The 23102-nt window shown below is 41.0% G+C and overlaps 1 protein-coding gene across 5 annotated transcripts in view; it reads right to left on the bottom strand.

Moving 5' to 3' along the window:
* The window catches only part of slc4a2b (solute carrier family 4 member 2b), a 48818-nt gene that overhangs the window by 9121 nt on the left and 16595 nt on the right, over window positions 1-23102 (bottom strand). For all 5 annotated transcript variants that reach the window (XM_046054218.1, XM_046053982.1, XM_046054061.1 and 2 more), the window contains 14 exons: window positions 13852-14005; window positions 13466-13695; window positions 11390-11514; window positions 10158-10378; window positions 7448-7584; window positions 5460-5640; window positions 5228-5363; window positions 4729-4930; window positions 4525-4633; window positions 4204-4388; window positions 3121-3337; window positions 2826-3032; window positions 2562-2710; window positions 1032-1226 (listed from right to left, as the gene is read on the bottom strand). In XM_046054218.1, coding sequence (XP_045910174.1) covers window positions 1032-1226; window positions 2562-2710; window positions 2826-3032; window positions 3121-3337; window positions 4204-4388; window positions 4525-4633; window positions 4729-4930; window positions 5228-5363; window positions 5460-5640; window positions 7448-7584; window positions 10158-10378; window positions 11390-11514; window positions 13466-13695; window positions 13852-14005 — 2448 coding nt within the window. The remainder of the gene's footprint in view (window positions 1-1031; window positions 1227-2561; window positions 2711-2825; window positions 3033-3120; window positions 3338-4203; window positions 4389-4524; window positions 4634-4728; window positions 4931-5227; window positions 5364-5459; window positions 5641-7447; window positions 7585-10157; window positions 10379-11389; window positions 11515-13465; window positions 13696-13851; window positions 14006-23102) is intronic.

The following is a 23102-nucleotide window of genomic DNA, read 5'->3' as shown; positions in this document are numbered from 1 at the left end:
CACACACACACACACACACACACACACACACACACACACACACACACACACACACACACATACATACATACATACATACATACAGAAGGGAACCAATTAAATGAAAATGCTGAATAAACAAGTAGAGAAACATATCAAATGCAGATGCTTCCGTGCACCTGGACTTTTGATCAACATGTAAGACATTGCTCTTCACCACCATCTCCACGAGACCAAATGATATAATATAAAATCTATTTAGTGATGTCTGTTGACTGTCTCTGATACTGCATGACCTTTTGTTATCTCTGTTGTTCTCAGGTCTCTCTTGCAAAAGAGACCTCAATGAGATGACCTGATTAAATAAAGGCTGTATATTTAAATGAGGGAATATCTTGTTGGCATGGAGAATAGAAGCTGTACTGGAGGCTCGTGGAGGTCTGACTCCATACTGACTTGGGGTGGTGATGGCGCATAGATAAGACGGTTGCCTTTGGTGTGGGAGACCTGGGTTCGATTTCCAATGTGAGACATCCACCATCGTGTCCCTGAGCAAGACACTTAACCCCTAGTTGCTCCAGAGGCGTGCGACCTCTGACATGTATAGCAATTGTAAGTCACTTTGGATTAAAGCGTCAGCTAAAATGAATAAATGTACTGAGACACTTCATGTTGGTTTTTCCTAATTTGTTACCCATCTGTATGTATGCACACACATACACCCACCTTCCTAAGAGGGATTATCATTTAGCACTCTTTTAGGTAGCACAACCACACTTTAAGTCAAACGCCTTTCAAGTCTGTGCCATAAAACTCATAAAAATAGCAAACTTTCCAAAATAAGCCTGGAGAAATGTTAAACTCTTAATCCATTTAACTTTCAAGGCCAATAAATCAGAAAAGATTTCATGTACACTCGCACTCGCTTCAACTGAGGTTTGAATACAGTCCAAGCATTAGTCTGTTCAGTTTAGTGTCTGCAACGTGAACCCCCAGCATGCCAACAAAAACTTTTTGTAAGCAGGACTTGTTATTTCAGGTCTCGGGCGTACTCTGATGAGCTTGATGAAGGTCTCGCAGATGAAGATGAGGGAGATGAGGAAGGAGAAGATCTCCTGGGTGAAGCGGGAGACGAAGCGGACCAGGAAGCTTCCCTCGAAGGCCACTGTGACGATCACGATGATGATGAGCCAAAACCCGATCCAGACGCGGCCCGTCAGGTACTCCATGTCGTTTGCTTTGCAGAACTGTGAGGACACAGAGCCAAGAAACCACTGAGACACTTTCACACTGGATGCAACATTTGCGTGTATACCCCTTTAAGACCAGGTTTGCTTGCTTCTCCCATTGATGGGACGATATCGTTTTCAAGACACATGGCTGATGAAATGCATTGCGATTTGCTGAAATACATGAATTCAAGTTGAAATTGCAAAACAAAAAAAGTTTCTAAAGCTTCAGACAGTGACAATGGCTGACGACTTGAGCGAGGGGAGCGATATTGATGTTGAGGATGAAAACAACAATGAATTAAGACGATTCAGACCCAGATTATGAATTGACTGCGGACACACTAACGTTAGCCAAGGCTCAGTGGGCAAGAGACATGTGAGGAGGAGGAGGAGGAGGACCTTTCTGTAGGTAAGTAGGATGATAATAATAAACTTTATTTAATAGCAATTTTCTTAAAGTTATTGAGTGCTTTGCAGAAAGAAAAAGGAGGCAATGACAAAAAAGAATAAGGTCAAACACATGGGAATAAAAACAGTAAAAACATATCAAACATTTCCAAAGACAGATGACTGGCTGGTAAACAACAAGCACATTTACCAACATTTTCAGGATGACGGCATCCAGTGACTGTATACAGAAGCTGTGTATACAGTGCCCAATGCTCTACCAAAGTTTGAACAGTTTCAATTATTTTATGAGAGATTTCTGTAGTTTTTGTTTTGTGTGTGCTCTGCTTACTGGTTTGAAGAGGGAGGTCTCAGTTGAAAATCAGGATTTAGCTATGTTCGAATCATAATGTAGTTGGGTCTAACAGTGGAGTTGTTTGCTCTTGTCGGCAGGTCACCGTCAATCAAATCTGATCAAAACACATCTGCATATTTGAGTGTTGACTTCATTTTTGGAATAAAAACTAATCACCTAACTCGGCAAAAAAAACAAATAAGTGTTATGTTGAACTATTACATTACATAAGTCATAACAACATAAAAGTTGATTGTTGGTTAGTCTGATGGGCATATTTATGTGGTGAAGCTCAGGAGGGACTTGTCACAGGTAATGATTGGTGTTCCAAGTAGCCATTAGTGGTGAATCCCCCCCCAAACAAACTCAATACCTTTCAGAATACCTAAAAATCAACTATGTCATGTTGCTCTTGTTACTGGTGTAAATGGGACAAATACTGTAAGACATTTATAAAACACTTAAACATGATTTTTATTTCATAGTGACTTAAACAACGTTCATAAAATTAGAACCTCTAAAGTATTGATAAACTAGAATTTTAAATTGTAGTCATTGTCCAGAGACACTCGTCAGTTGTTAGTGAGTTGGTTTACTATTTAACTTACACTGTAAAAGGCTTCTTCAAATACCAGAATGGGTCCAGAGAAGCCCACAACGAGTAGCGGCTGTGCTCCGAGCAAGCAGAAGATCACACCCTGCACTGATGTCGACACAATCAGCTCAGAAACACCAATCAGACCCTCCGTCTTTTCACCTAGCAACAGGCAGATAAACAAATTAACCAACAAGATTTAAGGATTCGTCAATAGATTCTCGTCTCATGTGTCAAATGTTGTTACTCGACTCTTGCTTTGCCATGTGCAACTCACCCAGTAGACCACCGAATGTTATGGCTGGAGAGAGAGCAGCAAAGTAGATAAAGATGACGGCAGCCATGCACTGACTGTTCAGGGCATCCTTGAAGTCACTGAGGTACTTTGGGTAACGGCGCCGGACGTCTCGAATCAGCCCACCAAAGGGGCGTCCGGTGCGCTCTAAAGGGTCGTCTGACTTTTTCAAGGGTGTGAAGAGGGCCTCTGTGTGAAGGGAGGGAGCGGGATATTAATCACAATAACAGTAAGTCATGACAGCAACTGAAAGACTACAGATATTAGAGATGTTCACCTTTTTCTTCAAAGCTCTTAGGCTCACTGGTCAACAGTTTGATCCCCTGCTCCTCTCTCTTGCGCAGCATCTCCCTCTGAAAACGAGCGACAGAGCGCAGCAGCTCATCCCCTCCCATCTCTGAAGGTGGCAGCACGATGCTGCAGTCCAGGAAGCTATTGATGGCGTTCAGCAGGTCCTGCCTGTCGTCTGCAAGGTAGGCTGCCTCGTGGAATTGCTGGATTAATGATATAAAAATTCTTTTTTTTATTATTATTAATTTTGGGGCTATTTTCCGTTTTTTTAGATCAGCTGAAGAGAGATAGTAAAGGGGGGAGAGACAGAGCAGATGACATGCAGAAAAGGGCTCAATAAAATAAACAATGTACCTGCTCTATATTTCTCCTCTTAAATATACACAGTTTGTTTGTAGCTCTGCTTGCCAGTTTATGTGGCAAGCATTCATTTTATTTCTTATCTGGTCACAAACTGTCCGATCAAAGGACATTTGATACTTCCAGGAGAACAGAAAGGGAACGTGAAAAAAGGACAGAAATTGTTGGAGCAGTGAGACTCTCCTTCATATTTCATGGGAATGCTCTGAGATCAAGTTTTATGGGAAAACATATTGAATTATATGGAAGAAACATAAGCAATATATAACATATATAACAATTAGACTGAGTTATAATATGCCATAATTTAAACATGGGTTAACTTTGTTCTTTGTCATACTAATATCATATGAGTTAACAACAACCAATAAAACTGAAAATGATAAGGGAATATGCAAAAATACATCTGAATGAAACATATTTAATTTATTTAATCTACATAGTTAACTCCATTATTTTGTGTTGGTTTTAGGATTGTATGCATAAAATTACAGCTGTAGAATGATGAATTGTAATCCAGTTACATTACGGAAAAATTTGATATATGTGTGCATAACGACGAGGGGAAAAATAAATATTACTGCTTATTCTCAACAATAGGGTGTGTTTGCTTGATTATTTAATTTGATTATTATGTAGGTTAAATCTTGTAACCATGATATGCGATTTGGGTTTTTTACTTAAATAATGACGTTTACACCTTGCTCACCTTGTCAGACATGAGTGTGGAGATGGAGCGTCCTATCTGGTGATAGTCCATGCTGGTGGTGGGGGGTCCCAGCAGAACGAAGAGAAACCTGACTGGCACGGGGACCTCGAGCACGGACTCCAGCTCCACCGCCTCCTGCAACCGCACAAACGCCATGGTGGGCTGCTCCAGGAAGTCCACACAGCCTGGAAGACAGCGGGACAAAACAGTCAACATACAGACAGCACTACACACAAAGTGAGTTTTAATTAATATTAGGATAATTTCATATTTTAGGTTAAGTGCGTGTGGTTTTCAAGGCTTTAGTAGGAGATAACTTACCCACAAGGACAACAGTGGCCTCAGCATTTTCAGGGATCTTCTCCAGCAGCTTGAGCTCGTGTTTGGATTTGGACCGATGCATACCGGACACAACGGTCAGCTCCTTCTGCTGCAAATGGAAAGCAAGACAAGAAGCAAAATCAGGATAATGAAGAGCCCTTGCCACTGGGACTTTTCTGGCAAACACTTCAGCATGCGACTTACCTGTACATCATTCTTCTCCATGTCGATGTGTGCGTCTACGTCCACCGTGGTGTGGATGGAGCCCATGAGCGGGTCAGTCACTGATGGTTCTGGCTGATGGGTGTGGTTGGCACTGTGGTGATGCGTTATCAGGCTGCCCAGGCTGGCTGCGGAGATGTTCCTGGGGAAAGGGCTACTGTGCTCCTTCTCATCGCTCGGGTGACTAGGGGAGGCAGGGAGAGGCAGAGAGAGGGTGAGCAGGAGGAAGAGAGGCAGTGACCAGGCATGAAGCCACCTAAGTAGCAGGATACGTGCAGCAGCAGTGAGGGAAAAGACACTTTCATAGCTGATCATGCTTATACCAGAAGGTAATATCATGGTAAAACTTTGCCTCATAAACTTAAAGGGGACCCTGGCAGATTCTTGTATCTATCAATGTAGCTCAGATTCTCTCAATAGGTGACTTAATATCCTCTTAAAGAGAAACGCTCGTTTGTTTCAGTCTGGTGCTGCAAGTCACCTGTGTTTCAGCAGCAAGGCCCTCAGGACATTGGCTCTGTCCTCAGCTTTGATCTGGTCAGAAATGATCATCTGCTCCACCACCTGGTGAGCGATGCCAGGCAGGGTCTTCTGGTCCAGGTCCAGCAGCACCGCACCTGCGGACACACCCACACTGAGCTCTTTGAACTGCACCACTGACTTTTAGGCTTAAAAAAGAAAAGCCCACTATTAAATCGGTTTCTGCCTCTTACCGTGTGAGATGGTCTTTCGGAGCTCCAGCAAGCTGCGGAAAGACAGAGAGGCCACGTGAGGTTTCCCCCATCGGTCGGTCTCCTCCTCTACGTCCTCCTCAAACTTGATCCACCGAGCAGTCTCCTTCCACTGCATCTCCTGGTTCTTGTCCACGGTCAGCTCATTCAGCTCCACAAAGACCTGGAAACAACGTCGCACAGATACACATGCAGACGCAGGTAAGATTTGGTAGAGAACATCCATCAATTCAACACAAAACGATGTGCACGTTCAGCATGTGCCAAATATTCAACTTAACAGACAAAGCCCTTTGTATTTAGCTTTGTGTTACACTGAAAGACTGCAGAGCATTTTGCAATTCAGCAACAGAAAACAGACTCCATGCTTACTGGGGTACCAAGTGATTTATGTAAATTCACTCACACAGAAGAGAACTCTTGTCCATGTTATTACCCTATGTTAGTTGTTCAATTTAAAAAGCTGCATAAAAACATATAAAAAACAGCCAATGACATCTTTACAACGTATTACTAAAAAGTTTCAGAACCCGCTGTGCGTCTCTCAGCATCAAATATCTGTTAACAGGTTAATAATTGAACACCATGCTGGTCAGTCACAATCCTCTGTGAAGACCGAAAAACAGGCTGGGAAACACTCCCTTTATTGATCATCCTGTGCCAACAATACACCTGCTGCATGCCTGTGAATTCACGCTCACACAGGTCAAACCTGACTCTGGCCGGTCACCCAGCCTCACCTTCTGGTACCGAGCCATTTGACCGGAGTCCATGTCCAGCAGGATGCCGCGTGGCCGCGAGGCAGACCGGTACACAACCACCGGTAACGGCTGGAGGAGCGAGACGGTGCAGGAGAGGACTCAAACACTGATACCACTGACCGCGGCACAAAGGACGGGACCCTCACTCTTACACACATACCCACAGGTAACTCTCCCTCATTACACACACCTGATAGACACCTGTTGTTTACCTGAACTCTGAGCTACGTATGAGAATGTGTGTGTGTGTGTGTGTGTGTTAATAAAACATAGTTCACTCTCTCTCTCTCAGGAGCGCCAGGTGTCTTGTTACCTAAGCTCCTCACCCCCCGCTTTTTTCCTTTCCGTGTGTGAAAGGAAAGAACTTGTTCATTCATTTTTAATTGTCTCCTTCCCTCCCTGAGCCATCCATCCACAAAGGAGATAGGGCAGTTCTGAATTTGAGAGAGGAGAAAAATCCTGGGAAAATCGTTTCCCAGGATTTTCTACGATTAATGGTCAGTCTTGGGGCAATTAAGAAAAGTAGAAAATAATGATTAAAACTTGCAGCGGAGTTTCTTTGCACTCATTAGTCTCATAAGCATCAACTAGGCTCTAGGAAATTGTGGATTTCTGACATTTGATAGGCTAAAAGGTTAATTCATGATTCAAACAATCGTCAGTTGGAGCCCTAGTTTCATATTTCTTAAAATCCTGCAAATGTTTGCTTGTTGTCGTTGCTGCTGGAAAGGAGCATTTGTAACCTGATTTCATAATTTATCCAAAACATTATATGAAAGTACTGTGACTTTTATCAAGACTCTTTATTATTTCTTAAACCGGTAACTTACAGTAAATTTTTTTAAACTATTTTCTGACATTTTGTAGTGTTTAATCCGTTCATTACGAAAACAGTTGACCGATTAATTAAGTATGAAAATAGAAAATATTCATTAGTTGTCTCCCTGGTTTTCAATTTTGATGATGAGTCAACTCTTATTTACTTTAGGATAAATGGATTGTGTCATTCATAATATATATATATATATATTGAATACACCAGAAATCATACGTACAAATGTACACATTTTCCAAAATAAATTCTGGTACTGATGAGGCTTCAAAACACCTGGGAACAAACGTCATCACACTTGGCATGGCATTAATTGCTGCGTGTCCCGCTTTAATGTTAGAGAGGACGGATGACAAGCGAGTCCTGTGACGTCTCACCTCATGCGGGGTTCGGTCCTGCTTACGGCTGCGAGTGGTCGGCTCTTTGTGGTCTTTGCCAGTGTGCACCACTTGTCCCTTGGTGCTCTTTCTGACCAGGTGTCTGCGCACGCCTGGAACATCTTCGAAACGATGACCTGGTGGAAAAGCAGGGTGAGTGGATGTGTTAAAAGAATAAAATCTAGAGAAGAGACCAATGGGAAATTACTTCAGACTCCCTTAAAGGTTAATTCTAACCAACAACAAACAGCCAATCAAACTCAATAAACGAAATGATATCCAAGTAATATAACTGGAAATGAAATTCCAGCCCAGTCTTTTTTGTGCTTCTGAAGCCCCCAGCATGCACACGCTGACCTTGCACCCCAAGTTCAAATCTCAGCCCACCAAGTCACAGAGGGCCAGGCCACTTTGCTTTGTTCCTGTGTTCCCTCAGCGGGGAGTAGAGTTACTCAGACTGGCAGCACTACAGGCACTGAAAAGGATGTGGAGAGAGATGCCTGATGGCACAGATACAACACCACATTGCGAGTAGGAATTGAGTTCAGAGATCAACGTACCGACTGGCTAAAACTCAATCAGAGCGCATAATAGTCAAATGCTAAGCTAAATTTCTGTAATGCTTAAAACTACGACACGCTTCTGAACTACTCTTCCTGAAGCCACATCAAATTACATTAAAATTTACGATCTTACAATAGGAAAATAGAAAATCTTAACTGAGAGACTCTTCAAGAATAACAATCCTTACCTTTAACAGAGTTCCTATGTCCTATAAAACAAACAGTGAGGCTTTTAAGGTTCTTCATCAATGTTTCTCATCTAAAAACCAGGCAGTCATTGTAATTTTTCCACAAATCTATGAGATTTTCAGCTCCTATCCTGTTCACTCTAGCTTTACTTGTACAATGTCTTGAATTTTTATTGAGGGTCTGATGTCTGAGTGAAGTTTGGGGCAGACCCTGGGATAACATGAAGCCTGACTGGCATGCAGCTCTTGAAGGAAGAGGAGGATTTGCGGTGGGCGTAGGGTTAGTGCTGGCACGACTGGCTGACTACGTGACCCGCTCGCCGCTCGAGCTGCAGTGCGCGACTTGCGCAAGTTTTGACAAATCAGAAAAAGTAGCCATTTCTTGACCAGCGCCTGACCCCGGCAGGAGAGCTGAAACAATCAGAATGCATCAGTGAGCAGAGGTGTTAATTCGCTCAGGTCGGACAAAAGGGGAGGGACACTGATCTAATAATTCCTATTGTTGAGCAGCAGCCAGGGACAGAGACACTTTCCCAGGATGATTTACGATGGCGGGAAGCAGATAAAAGAAGACACAGAGAGTAACTGGTGATGAACCTGCTGGGAGGCTCGACTCCGCGTCACTAAGCCCCATAATGACCAAATATCTGGACAAAATCAAGCCCATTCCTCCATCCACATCCTCTTTATTTTGCCTTCGAGTCCACTTAACTTTTCCTCTTGTTTCATTCCACTAATGATTAAAGGTTGTGAACTGTGGTTCAGGTTTCACAATTAGCCACCGTGTTGGCTCGGGCCTCAGTCCAGGGGCCTCAGCTGACAGCGGGAAAGGCTAATTTAATAATGTAGGCCTGTCTGCTACACTCTCTGATATGCTGCTGCTCTCTGCTGAGGGGTTGGCTCCTAGACGTAAATCTTCCCTGCCACGAACACAACCCCACACTGGGACAGGGGCGTCACAGGGCAGCGGGAAGCCGACTGCGAGGTAGTCGAGGTGGCCCCACCCCCACCCGCCCTCTGTTCCTGGAGAAATCTAAGCATCAACATGATGTCTATTCACACAAAAATTCAGAGGTAATTATATTTATAATAATTATGCTGGAAAAACTTTGACAATGTCGGGGCTTGGGAAAATCTCTGGAAGAAATAACAAGAAATGACAGATACCTAGAAAATGTTTTCTGCTGCAGTAAAAAAAGCAATGACTTGCACATGGTTGCAAATTGATACACCTACAGTAGATAAACGGCTTAAATCAATGAGATCCTTAAGATGGGCACAAACTCATCTTTATTTCCAGATGGATAAACTGGATGATTTTTTATATCTGCAATAATTGATTTTTTGACAACTTGGGGGCAGCAGTATCAAGCAGTAAACACATATTACCACTATACAAAGTGGACATGATGAATGTGTTAGAAATTAATCGTCTGTTTACACATACGGCGCAACATTATCATCAGTGTTTATGTCCACCTGATGAATAAGTCTAATATTCTCGTTTTAGCTCTGTTTTGGTCTCCACCAACTAAAGAGGTAATAGGGAAATATCTGTCTCTCCAGCTAAACGCTCCACATAGCTATGTTCACAAGCTGGTCTCTAACTGCCAATTGGCGCTGAGCATGTAGTGTACAGTGGGCAAAGCTGAGGAGAAAGGCGAGAGTGAGCCAAAATGGTAGTCAGCTGACAGTAAAACCAAAACAATGACGGAGAGATGCTAAAGCTGAGGTTATTATTTTCTGTGGGTTCATCACTACAAACGACTCCTTACACATAGAAGTATTCATTTGATCCATTGTTTATATAAAAACTTATTATACTCTAAGAAAAAAAAGGGGAAAAATGTCTTCACAGAACACTCAATTAAACAATTATAATCCAAAGCAAATACACACAGATATACAATGCTACTTAACTGTTTCCTTTTTCTAGAGTGAGAGTTAATCTATACTCACTCTTGATGCCGTCCAGGTCAGCCGAGGCCAGCGTCTGAGCCTCGCTCTCGTCAGTAGGGATGCGCTCGTATTTGGCCTGCTCGGCACCCGTCATGTTGCCTGTGCGCCGGCGCTCTTGCAGGTCGTAGCTGCGGCCGGCGGAGGACACACGGGTGAGTGGTATGTGTTCAGGTGGCACTGACTGCGGAGCGGGGCTTGAAGCGTCAGATGAGGCCGGCTTACTAGATAAAAGCAGAAAAAGTTGTAGCTCAGAAATCACCAAGTGACAGAGGATATTTTTAATTTATTGAAATGTTTAACGTGTGAAGGTCAAAACACACAGATTTAACATTTTTCTAACCAATGTTTTGCCACTGAAGCGCATACATTTCTACTCTACTGCTCTCCTTAATTTCTTTTTTCCACTTTGGTTGCACTTGGTTGGTTATCATCTTTTGATTTATATATATTAGTCCCTTCTAATGTATAGCGCCTTTCTAGTCTTTTCGACCACTCAAAGCGCTTTTACACTACATCTGCATTCACCATTCACACACATTCATTCACTGAGCCTAAGTGCTCAAACAGAAACTAACATTCACACACATTCATACGCTGGTGGAACAACCAGGGCCACAGCTGCTCCTAATAGAATACGCTTCTATGAAAAACTTAAAAATGCACTTAAATGCACAAAAAACTATTAAATACATAGATATAGCGAGAACATTAATGAAAACAGAGAACATAATAAACTCACCGTCCTTTAAATGTCAGTTGTCTACAGCATTTCAAGACCGTGAAAAACTCAATTATCTTCCCTTATATAGGATTTTTTAATAAAAATTAGGTTGCCCTCCGATCGAAAACAAGCAAAAGGTGTATACGCAGCTTTATCCCTGTCCAGATCAGACCCTCATGAAGTGGAGAAGTAAATGTCATAGGGGAGCTTAGGGCTGCTGAGGTGTGTTGTATTGTCTATAGCGACAGGTGATATATGGGTCTCTGAGGAGAGGATAACTCAAGTCCATCAGATCATGCCCAGCAGGCCCACTGGATGCCTGAGACATGGAAACGTACAGTGTGTACCTCACTGGCCAATCAAACGTGTGCCTGAGCAGTTTCACCCAATAACAGTGTCTGTGAGAACACTTCACCAAGAGGCAAAAACACACATTGTGCAAACATCACAGCAGGTAAAGGGTGATTATAAAAGTCTCATGTCCCTTTTCCAGGAATCAGACTTGACTCACTCTGAGGAAGAGTCATCTTCAGTATCTGCCCCCTCCGCAGACTTTGCTACGATAACCAGCTCACGGGCTGAGGAAACGCTCTCTCTTCCACGTTTGGCCGCGTGGTCGTCATCCGAAACAAAGAACTGTGGAGGGAATACAGAGCGTGAGAGCACGGCGTACTGTAAAAACAGACAAATCAAACAGCTTCAGATAAAAACAGTGGAGAAACAAGGTGCAAGAGCCACGAGCACATTAGTCCATTATCTGAAGGACATTTTATCTGATTAAGGCTTCACAGTCCTAAGCAATGGATGGACACAGTAAAAAATACGTGTGACGGGAAAGCTGATGTTTTCTTTAAGGAATCCAGATATTTGGAGAAATGGATCACCTTCACTATCTGGATCTAAATCTTTGGACAATATACACTGTGTGCCCCATTTGGTTCAAACTCTTTGTTGAGGTTCGATTTCTTCTTTTCATTTATAAAATATATTTAAACTGCTTCAAATAAAAAGTGACCACAAAAAATAAAAACAGTGAAAGCTGAAGCCAAAGAGAAACAGTTCAGTTGAAGCAACCAATTCACGTCATATTGTACTAATGCTGCAGCAGTGAAGAGCCTTTAGTTACATTTTGATCGGGTTAAATCTGGTTGTCACGACCCTCCGTGACCCCATGATGGCTGGTTTGGGAGCGAGTGTGTTTTTGTTTATTTTTGGGTGAACGTGGTGTGCTTGGTGCATTTTTATTTTGTCTGTCTATCTGTGCTCTTCTCTTCTTTCTCTGGAGTCTGTGGGCGTTACCTCCAATCACACACCTGAACCCAGATACCCATCAAGCTTCCTACAAGCGGACAGACTACACAGCCAGTCCCTGCTGGATCGTGCAGTCTACTTCGTATGTCTTGGTTTTATGTTCCAGCTCTAAACTTGACCACTGTTTCACTTCACTTGTCGGGTCGTCCAGCCTCACTCGGCAAAGCTCTCACCGGACTAAACCAGCTCAAACTCCAGCTTCCCCCCTCTGGTCAGACTTGCTCCGCCTCACTTCTGGATTCAAGCCCAGAACCCCTTTTGCTCCACTCATCTGCCTGATTTCACCTGTTCAACAACTCAGTTTTGACGTGAAATCACGTTAACTTTACCTGCTCTGTTTCCAGTCTGGGTTCCTACCAGAGTTCTGCAATGGTCTTGTTTTGTGAAGTATCAAAATAACATCCAGACATGAAACCCACTGATGAATGATTAAGGCCATACTGAAAAATTCATAGAGGAAAATATGGTAATGCTCCAACAGTGAGTGAGCAGGTTGGGTATCTATGGCCATTTGTACGGCAGCACATTCCTGAACGCTCATTCATCCACATCCTCATGATGACAATGATTAAAACCAAGTTATAAAAGCAAGCAAGGCTGCAGCCTGAGCAACGCATCAGACAGCGTTTTTTATCCGCTGGTACAGACCAATAACAAAGCGATTGAGTTATTATGGTGTGTTGAATAAATATAATTACAGTACATAATGCAGTAAAACATGTTAAGAACAATACATTTATAGTGCTATTTTTAAAATACCTTGCCTCCTTCCCTATAAATGTTTGTCTTAATGCCTTGAAGCTAGGGGCGGATGTGGCTAAGGAGGTGGAGCAGGTTGATTAATTTAATAATCAATTAATCAACACAAAAATGCCACCAAAAAACATTTGAGTGTTTTCAGCTTCTCAATTTTTCTCTTTTTTTTTTAACATTACAAGAAACTGGATATTTTTGGGTTTTGGACTGTTGGTGGGACAACAGAAAAATTGAGGAGAAAAAACTTTTCACTATTATCAGACGTTTTACAGGCGAAACGATTAATCGAGACGATTAACTGAAACTTGTTACTTGCACTTCTAGTTTTTGTATAAACTAATATATAAACAATATATGCCCAGAAGAAATATTGTCCGATATATTATTAGTAGATTAGTAGTATTATTAGAGTATTCCCACTCCCAAACACAGTGTCAACAGATCAAAACTCGCATATGAAATCGACTACCAGTGCTTTTCCACTTACTCATAAATTCACTTATGAAAGGGGTATGATTACCTCCACATCTCTGACTCTCTCAGGCTCAGATGGAGCAGAAGTTGTCTCAGTCACCTCCTCCTCCTCCTCCTCCTCTTCATCCTCCCCCTCCTCTATGGGGCCACTGCTGGGAACATGGCTGCTTTTGTGATCTTTGTCCTTTTTCCTTTTCTTGCTGCCCTTCTTCCTGCGTCCCTCGGGGGGCAGTTTGGACAGAGGCCGGTGGATGTGGTGAGAGGAGTGACGGTGGTCTGGGGAGAAAACACACACATAAATACACAAACATGAGCTACTTCCATGTTAAAGTAAAAGGTTTATTTACATATGACAAAGTGTCAGCTGAGACACTCTCCAGCTTGCTGAATGTCAAAATGCAGTGATCAACAGGGAGACCACCGTATGCTTACATTCAATGTCCTCCTCATGGTAGTTGTGGTGCTGTTCATCGGGTATTACAGCAGCCGGGCTGAGGATCTGCTGGAAGCGCTGGACGCCCAAGGCTTTGTTCAGGTCCACATCCTCCTCCTCTTGGTGATGTGATGAGGCAGCAGGGACCTCTGGCTGTAGCACAAACAACAGATGAAAAAATCTTTCAATTCATCTGAATTTTGAATCCGAGATAGAGTTTTCTATATTAATAGATAAATAAGACAAATAATAAAATAAACAAATAATAAATAAGACATTAGGGAAATAAATACATGATATGAATAAATTCAGACAAATACTAAAACCATATGTGTGACCATAGTTCATAATTGTTGTCCTTGAGTGCTATGAAAGGCGCCCACAAATAAAATGTATTATTATTATTATTATTATTACTACTCAAAACCTGCTTAATGTAGTATGGATTTGGGACACTTTCACTTAAACCAACACTAGAGGGAGTTCTGGTTCTGCAAATAAAATAGGAAACAACAGACATGTGCATTGATCAGTTACTCTTTTTCCACGCTGTGGTATGACAGGGATCATGTGGGTGATAAGAGATCTGTTTTCTTGCAGCAGGATGCTGCGCCCTGCTGCGTGCCGCTCCGCCGGTGGGATGTTGTGATAAGGATTGGCTGGAGCGACACAGCAAGTGGATGTACTCTGGCAAACAGAATCGCGCTGTAGCCACTTCAAGGCAGAGTAAATGTTGCCATGACTACTGCGCACATCCTGCGGCAAAACTCAGGGGCCACAAGTCATCTGATGCTCCCACAAATGGTTCTCAGGACACCCAACATGCCAATCACATATTAAGTTTTCTCCAGTGCTGCAGGGAGTAATAGAACGCACGTGATGATATACAATTACTCTTCTCCCTCCTGCAGCTCCTGCTTAGTTTTGTGTCAAACACACTTCTTTCAGTTTATGCACAGCAGACTGCTAAAAGAGTACACAACTGCACTGTAATATTCAAAATTACAGTTGCAGAAAATAAGTATATTTACTCAAGCTCTGTACTTAAGTAAAGTACATATACCTAAAAAAAACATATGTGGGTATTTTTTTATTTTTTTACTCCCCTACATTCATCTGACAGCTATAATTACTAGTTATTTTTTTAATGTTGAGAGAGAAAAAAAAAGGACACATTTAATAAGTTTGTAAAATCCAAACCCATTTTGGCTTGTGTCCCCTTGTGTTTCAGATATCTGTGAGACATTTCCTCTCTCAATTTCTCAGATGTCCAAAGAAGGTTAAAGTCAAGGGCAACTGGACTTGGTTGCCCAGAGAGGTCAAATTATCCAATTTGCTACCTCACAAATAATCTCAGAACCAACCAAACATGATTTATCACGTGGACTTTTGGAGGGGTCCTGACCCCTAGGTTGAGAACCACTGAACTACCTAACTGTACATAAAACAGTTCCCACTAGCTCCACCTCAGCCATCAGTCACATGGGCAATTTTTCTGCAGAACGAGTACTTTTGATACTTTCAATCATTTTGTATTTTCTGTTTATTTAACCGCCACGTATGAGTAAGAAAATGGCTTAAGCTAACATTTCAGACTGTTGACATTCTGTGACAGTTATTTTCTTTGCCCCACTCTGACAAAAATATACTTAAGCCAGTGATTATTTTAAAGCATATTACTCCAGTGATGATGAAATAAATCCGTGTCATGATCATTTTATGTTTTAAGTCAAGTGCTTCAGTAAAAATACTGATTCTCCAGTTCAGGTTGACACAGTGTTTAAATTAATCTGCGTCACAGCAGTCCTTTTGAGTTTGAGGTCCAATATTTTTCTGATCAGGCATCTGACAAATACGGTCTATTATTATAATTATTAAAATCTTAACACAGTAATGAAGTGAAATAAGACACATTTTAACATATGCCATTGTTCTCGTTATTCTAATGTGCTTTATGTGTCTCTTTTTCAGGGGGATGACTGAATAAAACATTGAATTATTAGTGAGACATTGGATAAATTAATTGATATATTAAGCGAGTAATAAAAAAAAATCTTTAAAATAATCAAAACATTTGCCTCAGATTAATCGATTTTGAAAAACAATTATTTAGGTGCAGTGAAAACAACACATCACATACAGAACGAAGAAAACTCTGCTCATCCCAAAGTTATCGTACTCGGAAAAACTGATTCTAATGATTCACATAACTGAGTTTTACTCCAACCTGTTTTTACATGCCACACACAGGTGACAGAAGCATAAAGCCCTGCAACGAACTGTGGACTAGCTGAGACATGGGTGTACAAGTAGACATAGGTCACACATTCAATATTGACGCAAGGTTCAATTCCTCATATAGTTTTTTTCCCTGACAGATCAACAAATGACTGCAAAAAAAAACAAAGGGAGTGACCTCCAGAGCAAACTGCCAAAGACAATTCGTCACTTTAAAGCAGCATTAACACTGACACTTTAGTTTAGCATTTCTTTCAATGGCGATTAAATGAAAGAGAATGGAAGTCCACATTGAGTCAAAGATAATAAATTGAAGGAGCATGAAAACAGTTTCATTAAAAACGTGTTTAAAATTAAAAGGTGAACCTTCCTGTAATTGGTATCACCCCACGTAAACACTTCAGTATTTAATTAGATGTCCGATCCAAAAGCCTTGAGCACACGTATCCCATCCAGATGTTTGCTGCTACACTATCCGGCAGTTTGTTTTCACAGAGTTCTCATTCATATCATGGTTTCACAGTGAATCCCCAGAGGTGAGAGAGATGTGTGAGGGATTCTCAAAGAGGTGAGAGAAATGTCCACAACCAAAACCATGTGCAAAAACAAGCCGAAGAGAGCCGAGTAAAAACAAAACTGACCAGACAATGAAGAAAACTTTGAGTAAGAGCAACATTTTTTTGACTTCAATAAGACGTTTCAGTGACTTACCTCGCTCATGGCAACGTGGGCTTAATCGCAATCAGCGTGGCAAAAAGTGTCACTGCTATGGTGCCCTCCCACTATGAAACACTGGAGCTCCGACCCTCAACACCTCTATTAAGAAGTGCAGGCAGGAGATATCCCTTTCCCCATGCTTATCAAAGCCTCGTGATCGCCCTAATCAGAGTCCTATCGTCCAACCTGCCACCTTCACCAGTCTGCCTATTGTGCCAGGGCAGAATAAACAAGACTCTCGCTTTGAGGACAAATGCTGCCTGAAAGGACAAGCCGTGTTTGAACAGGCAGGAACAAAACCTCACGTTGACATTCATCTCCACATTTGAACTTTGCCACAGGAAGCCTAAATATTGACCAAAGTGGTCTTGTTAATGCATCTTGAAGGGAAATATAAGGATCTAAACATCTTAAACTTTTCATAGGATGCACTTTTAATGGCTAATATTGTAACAGGCTGGAATGAAAGGTGATTAAAATGTTAATTTTTTGCCAGGATCGTAAAACCACTAATCATTGAAAAAACATTTGCGGTTGATCATTTGACCGCTGAAGAAGAACACTAGATAGCTGAATTACAGCAATTCATTAACCAGATGTAAACAGTTGTGTATAGACCTTTTTCAGAACCAATTCCACCATCATTAGTCAGTTCAATTTCAAATCTTTAAGCCGAAACGCATCAGTGCTTGTATCAGCAATCACAAAGATCCCAATATTAGACAAGCCAGGAAGCAAATCCATTGCATTAATCACAAGAAAGCAAAAATTTACTACTGTGTGTTTGAAATTTTAAACCTTATAACCTATAATGTATGCTAGGCAGGAGAAATATTACTAAGATAAAAGATTGTGCTGGATATATATACAAAAAAACAAACAATAAAAGTAATGAAATCTTTGACTTTTTACTTAAAATGTATTGAAATTGGTGCCAAATAAGAGTTAGAGGGATAGTTTAGGTATTCTGAAGTGAGGTTGTATGAGGTATTAATCCATAGTCAGTGTATTACCTACAGTAGACGGCGGTCAGCGCGCCACCAGTTTGGAAAAGCAGACAGGATTCTGGCAGGGAAACAGAGCAATGCTCCGCTGTGGACGGGGGCAGCAAAAAACATATTGGCTCAGAGTTATAGCGACACAGCCCGGAGAAACACAGGCCCCCACCAACTTTAGAGATATTCAGTTTGATTTCAGTCTGATCTCCCAACTTTCTAACCCAAAAAATGTCTGTACCAAATTTCATGGCAAGCAAGGCGGTTTTTATTTCAATAAAAACCCGTGTTGTTAATGATCAATAAAAATGAAATCGCCTTTTGCTGCAGTCGGAGGGTTTGAACTTTTTTTGGCTTCTAAAGGGGGGCGTGACAGAAAAAGTTTGAGAACCGCTCCTATACTTGTTGAGAATTTTCAGTTTATTTCAAAGTGGTAAAACGTTTTTAACACGAATGACTCAAACTAGGCAATAGAAATATCAGCCATGATAGTCTGCAGAAAAAAATAAATCACAAATATAATGTCATGTTCTTGCCTTTTAGCTTAAATGTAGTGAGAATAAAATATTAGCTAGTAAATGAGTTAATCTAGTAAAGAACTATAGTTCAGAAGTTTTAAAAAGTCTTGTGCATGTGCAGTGGCTGCGTTGTATAACGAGATGGACACTGGACAGTGTGTGGAGGCTGCAGGGGAGATTATCTATGTTATGAGGTAGGCTCAAATCCCACACAGTCAGCACTTGGAGGGGAAAGGGGGGAGAAAGGCCGCGGATGCTGCAGTGATCATGTCCTCCAATGTGGCTGATGAGTCACTGCATTCCTACATGTCTTTACATAAGTCTGTGAGGAGATTCAAGTGCACAATTTGCTCTGAGTGTCTGATTATTCTGCAAAAGCATTTGATTTATTACCCAGTTTTGTCCACAGCCAACTGTGATTTTTTTCTATTATGCAAGCATTGATTTTTACAACCTTCCTCTTAGATCATACATTAAAAAGGCATGTTTGCACGGCTTGTATATTAAATACAAATGTATAAGTCATATACTGTGAATTTTATCAAGCGATCCTTCAATCAGTCTGAGTCTGGAAAAAATATCTCAGATTCTTTGTTTTTGCTTCCTGTCTGGTGATACCATTTGATTATATTTGTATTGGGAACAGGGCTTTTATCAGCCATGAGCATTGTCATTTCATGTTATACAAACAGGGTTTTCAGTAGCCAAACATGGACAGATCATTTGCCTGACAGTCTATGATAACTCTGAATCTGTTGAGGGGGATTCTGCAGAGGTTGCCAGATGCACGTCACAGGAAGTGTGAGGTTAGAAAAGTGATAAACACAAGATAGGTAGGAGGTGGTGGTGTGTGAACCACACTGACACTTCTATCTGAGGTCTCACTTCCGGACAGCGACTGTCTCACCAAGTGTCCCTGATACTGTTGCACTATTATGTCAAAGTTCACTCTTGCAATATATGGATGAAGACATGATGACAGCAATGTCTGGCTACATGTCATGGTGTATACCAGTGGTTCCTAACCTAGGGGTCAAGACCCGCCCAAAAGGATTGCAAGAAAACTATGCGACAAAGGAGAATAAAAATTATATTTACATAGAGTGGATCGTTTTACACTTTCAGGCACCAAAAATGTCAACTGAAACTATTTGGTTGGACTGTCCAAGATACAGCCTTATTTTAAAGGAATAGTTTTGGGAAATACAGCTTTTCGTATTCCTGCTAAGAGTCAACGAGAAGATCAATACCACTTTCATGTACGAATCTACAGCCAGCAGCCAACTAGCTTAGCTTAACATGGAAATGGGGAAACTGCTATCCTGGCTCTGCCCAAACTAAGGTAATAAAATCTGCCTACCATCATCACTAAATAACAACTTCTATCTTGTTTAATATGCGCAAAAAGCAGCATGTAAACTCTATGCTAAGCTAAGATGGGCACTGGTTGTAGCTTCATATTTAACAGAGATACATGCTATTGGTACAAATCTTCTCATCGAATGTTCAACAAGAAAGCAAATTTAAGGTGAGTTTGTTTCCCAAAATGTTGAACCATAAAGTAATAGTTTGAAATCTCTTGGACAAACGCGGCAAGCTCCCTTGATGACTTTTGTCATCACCGTGAGGTTGTCAGTGTAGATTTAAGGACTCCTGTCTAAAGCTGATGCTTTTACACTTCAGATTTTTTACAAAATTAAACAAACTATTAATTCATGCGCTTTAGAGATGCTGGCAGGTGGATTTTCTTACCTCTGGACAAAGCCAGGCTAGCTGATTTTCCCGTGTCCAGTCTTTATGCTAAGCTAAGCCAACAGGATCTAATCTGCAGCTTCATATTTACCGAACAGAGTGGTATCAATATTCTAATCTAACTCTCAGCAATAAAGTGTGAAACTATTCATATAAAGGGGACATAACCCAAATGGAAAGCAATGGTCTAGACAGTTGTGCAGGATGCAGCAGTTATAACGCCCCGGATGGCACTATATAGGTGACTATCTGTAACTAGTGACACATTAAGATTAAGATCAGGTAGTAATTAATACCAAATGCATCTCAAAAGCACAAGAACGAGAGTGAACATTAACCAGATGTGGAGTTCATGTAGAGGTTAAATGTATCTGAAGAACCAAAGTCAGGCTATATATATATATATATATATATATATATATATATATATATATATATATATATATATATATATATATATATATATATATATATATATAGGTTTAGAAAAGATCTATTTGCACTATTGGATAACGTGTAATGACTGACTGGGAATGATAACAACAAGCCTAAATATCAGAAACAGAGAGCAAACCATGCCTTGGAGCCACGTCCTACGGTGAGTCCTCTACGGTCGAACTAAACAAACTCACCTTAAATGAATACAGATAGTCCATCAAATAACCAACAGGTGTGTTGCTGTTGCGGCCTAAAATACAGCAAGATAGCTATATTTGCTTTTCCAATGTCAAAAGTAAAAGTCGACGGCCACGTTTATGAAGACAACCGCTTTCCAATTTTAGCCAGTCCTCGTCACTTGACCTGGGCAGATTATGGAGAAGACATTACTCAGTTTCACAACGTTGGCTCTTAAAAATCCTAACAGATTTTTCTGAACTCTCCCTGATCACACAAACACACATTGTTAGGGAGATAATAATTAACTTGGTTGAGTCGGAGCCAAGAGAACAACCAATAACTGGGAAGCACTGCCATTCAGCAAACATTTTTTTCTCTTTAGTGAGCTTCCCTATCACCAGGCTACCTGCTTATTCTAGTCATTTTCTAGTCCACAACTGCAGTAAGTTTTATGTCTTTCTTGCTATAAATGACATGCAGCTTCTAAACAGAATGTCTTCAAGGATGTCGATCAACACGTTCGCCAAGAAAATTCAGTTCAAGATGTCCAACGTTAAAAAGGGCCTCTGAGCATCATAATCTGCAAGGGAATAGGTGTGGTAAACATGATAAAAATTGTATTGGCCACTGTAATAAAAATGGGCCTCATACAAGAACAACTCGTACAATTTGTTCTTTAGTGGCTTGTTTCCCAAATTTCTCGTATTTTGAATTTACGAGTGGTCTGGACCTGACGTGGGAGTTTGAAAATCCTATATAAATTACATTTCAAAATTATGTTAATATTATCCTGTTTGACTGCAATTTGAATCATAATAATTCAAAATGTATTCATATAGCCGTCAGTCAACTAAATAACATTATACAATATCAATATGAACATCTCAAACTGCAAAATGACTTACTGACTAATGGAAGGTTAATTTGTCACTGACTATAATAAGGTCAGCTTGCAGTGTAATCTTTTGGATGCCTTAGCGTGTCAGGCCCTTGAAAGAGAGTGACAGCGTGCGGATATATTGGCAGAAGCAGATGAGTGGTGGTTGTTGCAGTTGAGATTACAATGGGCTGTGCCTCTGCACGTGTGAAACTCCACAGACAGACACACAGATCCAGCCCTGTTCCCTTAATTCCACTTTTGACGCTGTTAAAAATGATAACACTTTCCTTTATGGATCTACAGAAGCAGGAGTTCAATCTCCGAACTCATAAAGTTCTTCTTTTTACTGTAGCCTTCCATGGTATTATTGGGGCTTGACTGGCGCCAATTTACTATTCTCATGAACACACGCCCAGTCGAGCACAGGAGGTATCCATCAGGTGAGAGTTAAGATAAGATTATGAAAATGTTCTTGCATGAGGCCCGATGTTTGTGCAATTTATACAAATACAGGGTATCCAAAATAAAAACATTTTGGTGTAATTATAGACAATAGGCTTTCTTGCAAAACCTCACACATAGCTTATATAAAAAAGACAAGTGTTCAAGTGGCAAAGTACATTAATGGACTATGAGGAACTTCAAATGTTGTAGTAATCTCTTTTGGGAAAATAAACCTTCCCCCCCATCAGACCTTTGTTTACTTGTGCCTTGACTGCTCGGTCCACGACAGTGTGATTTGACGATAAACATGAATCATTTGGTAAACAGTCCTGCATGAAAAAGGTATGTCATGACATCACACAATCACAGCTATAATTATTTAGACTTTTCCCCTGACAAGGTGTGTAGGTAGGTGAAAGGTGAAGGAGTTTTGTGGTCATGGTTGAGATGTTCCCTCTTGTACTATTTGTTCTAATTGGACTACTAAATGTAATGTAATTTATTCCTCACAGTTTTAATGAGATGTAAAGGTAATAAATCAAAAAATAAATCAAATTGTTAAAGAAAATATGAGAAGTAGTTAAATCCACAGCCTCTCGGTCTCTGCACATGTTTCATGGATCAGTAGTTAACTTCCACCTCCTAAATACTCTAGTATACATTCTGTGTCTGAACAAGGGGGTTGGATTTCAAATTTGGACAGCACTTGTGTTGTTTATGTCTGGCCCTATCCCTTTCCAGTTTGCATGCAGGTAGAGGCTGAAGCAGTCAGCATGGTCACACAGTTGTGCAACACTGGAAAAGGAAGCAGCTGACACAAAAATGCAAAGCCAAGGGAAAGCAAGCATTTCCTTCATTGGTGTGAAGAAGAAAGGAGATCTCAGGCTGCCAGCTGAACTCGCACATGAGCATGTCTCAAGTACCATTTGAACAAGTGTGCTCTTTAAGTCTCAATAGTTATGTCTCAAAAGTACAATAAAAAGGTAAACCTCATCAGAAGTCTGTCAGAGGTGGCCTCCATGACTTGTTACTGAAAGGAAAATCTTTACTCCCACTGCCCTAAAATCATCACTACTTCCACTCACCTA

This window comes from Micropterus dolomieu, linkage group LG01 (assembly GCF_021292245.1).
Source record: "Micropterus dolomieu isolate WLL.071019.BEF.003 ecotype Adirondacks linkage group LG01, ASM2129224v1, whole genome shotgun sequence".
Lineage (NCBI taxonomy): Eukaryota > Metazoa > Chordata > Actinopteri > Centrarchiformes > Centrarchidae > Micropterus > Micropterus dolomieu.
Note: the sequence above shows the minus strand (reverse complement) of the source record. Positions and strands in the feature narration are given on the sequence as shown.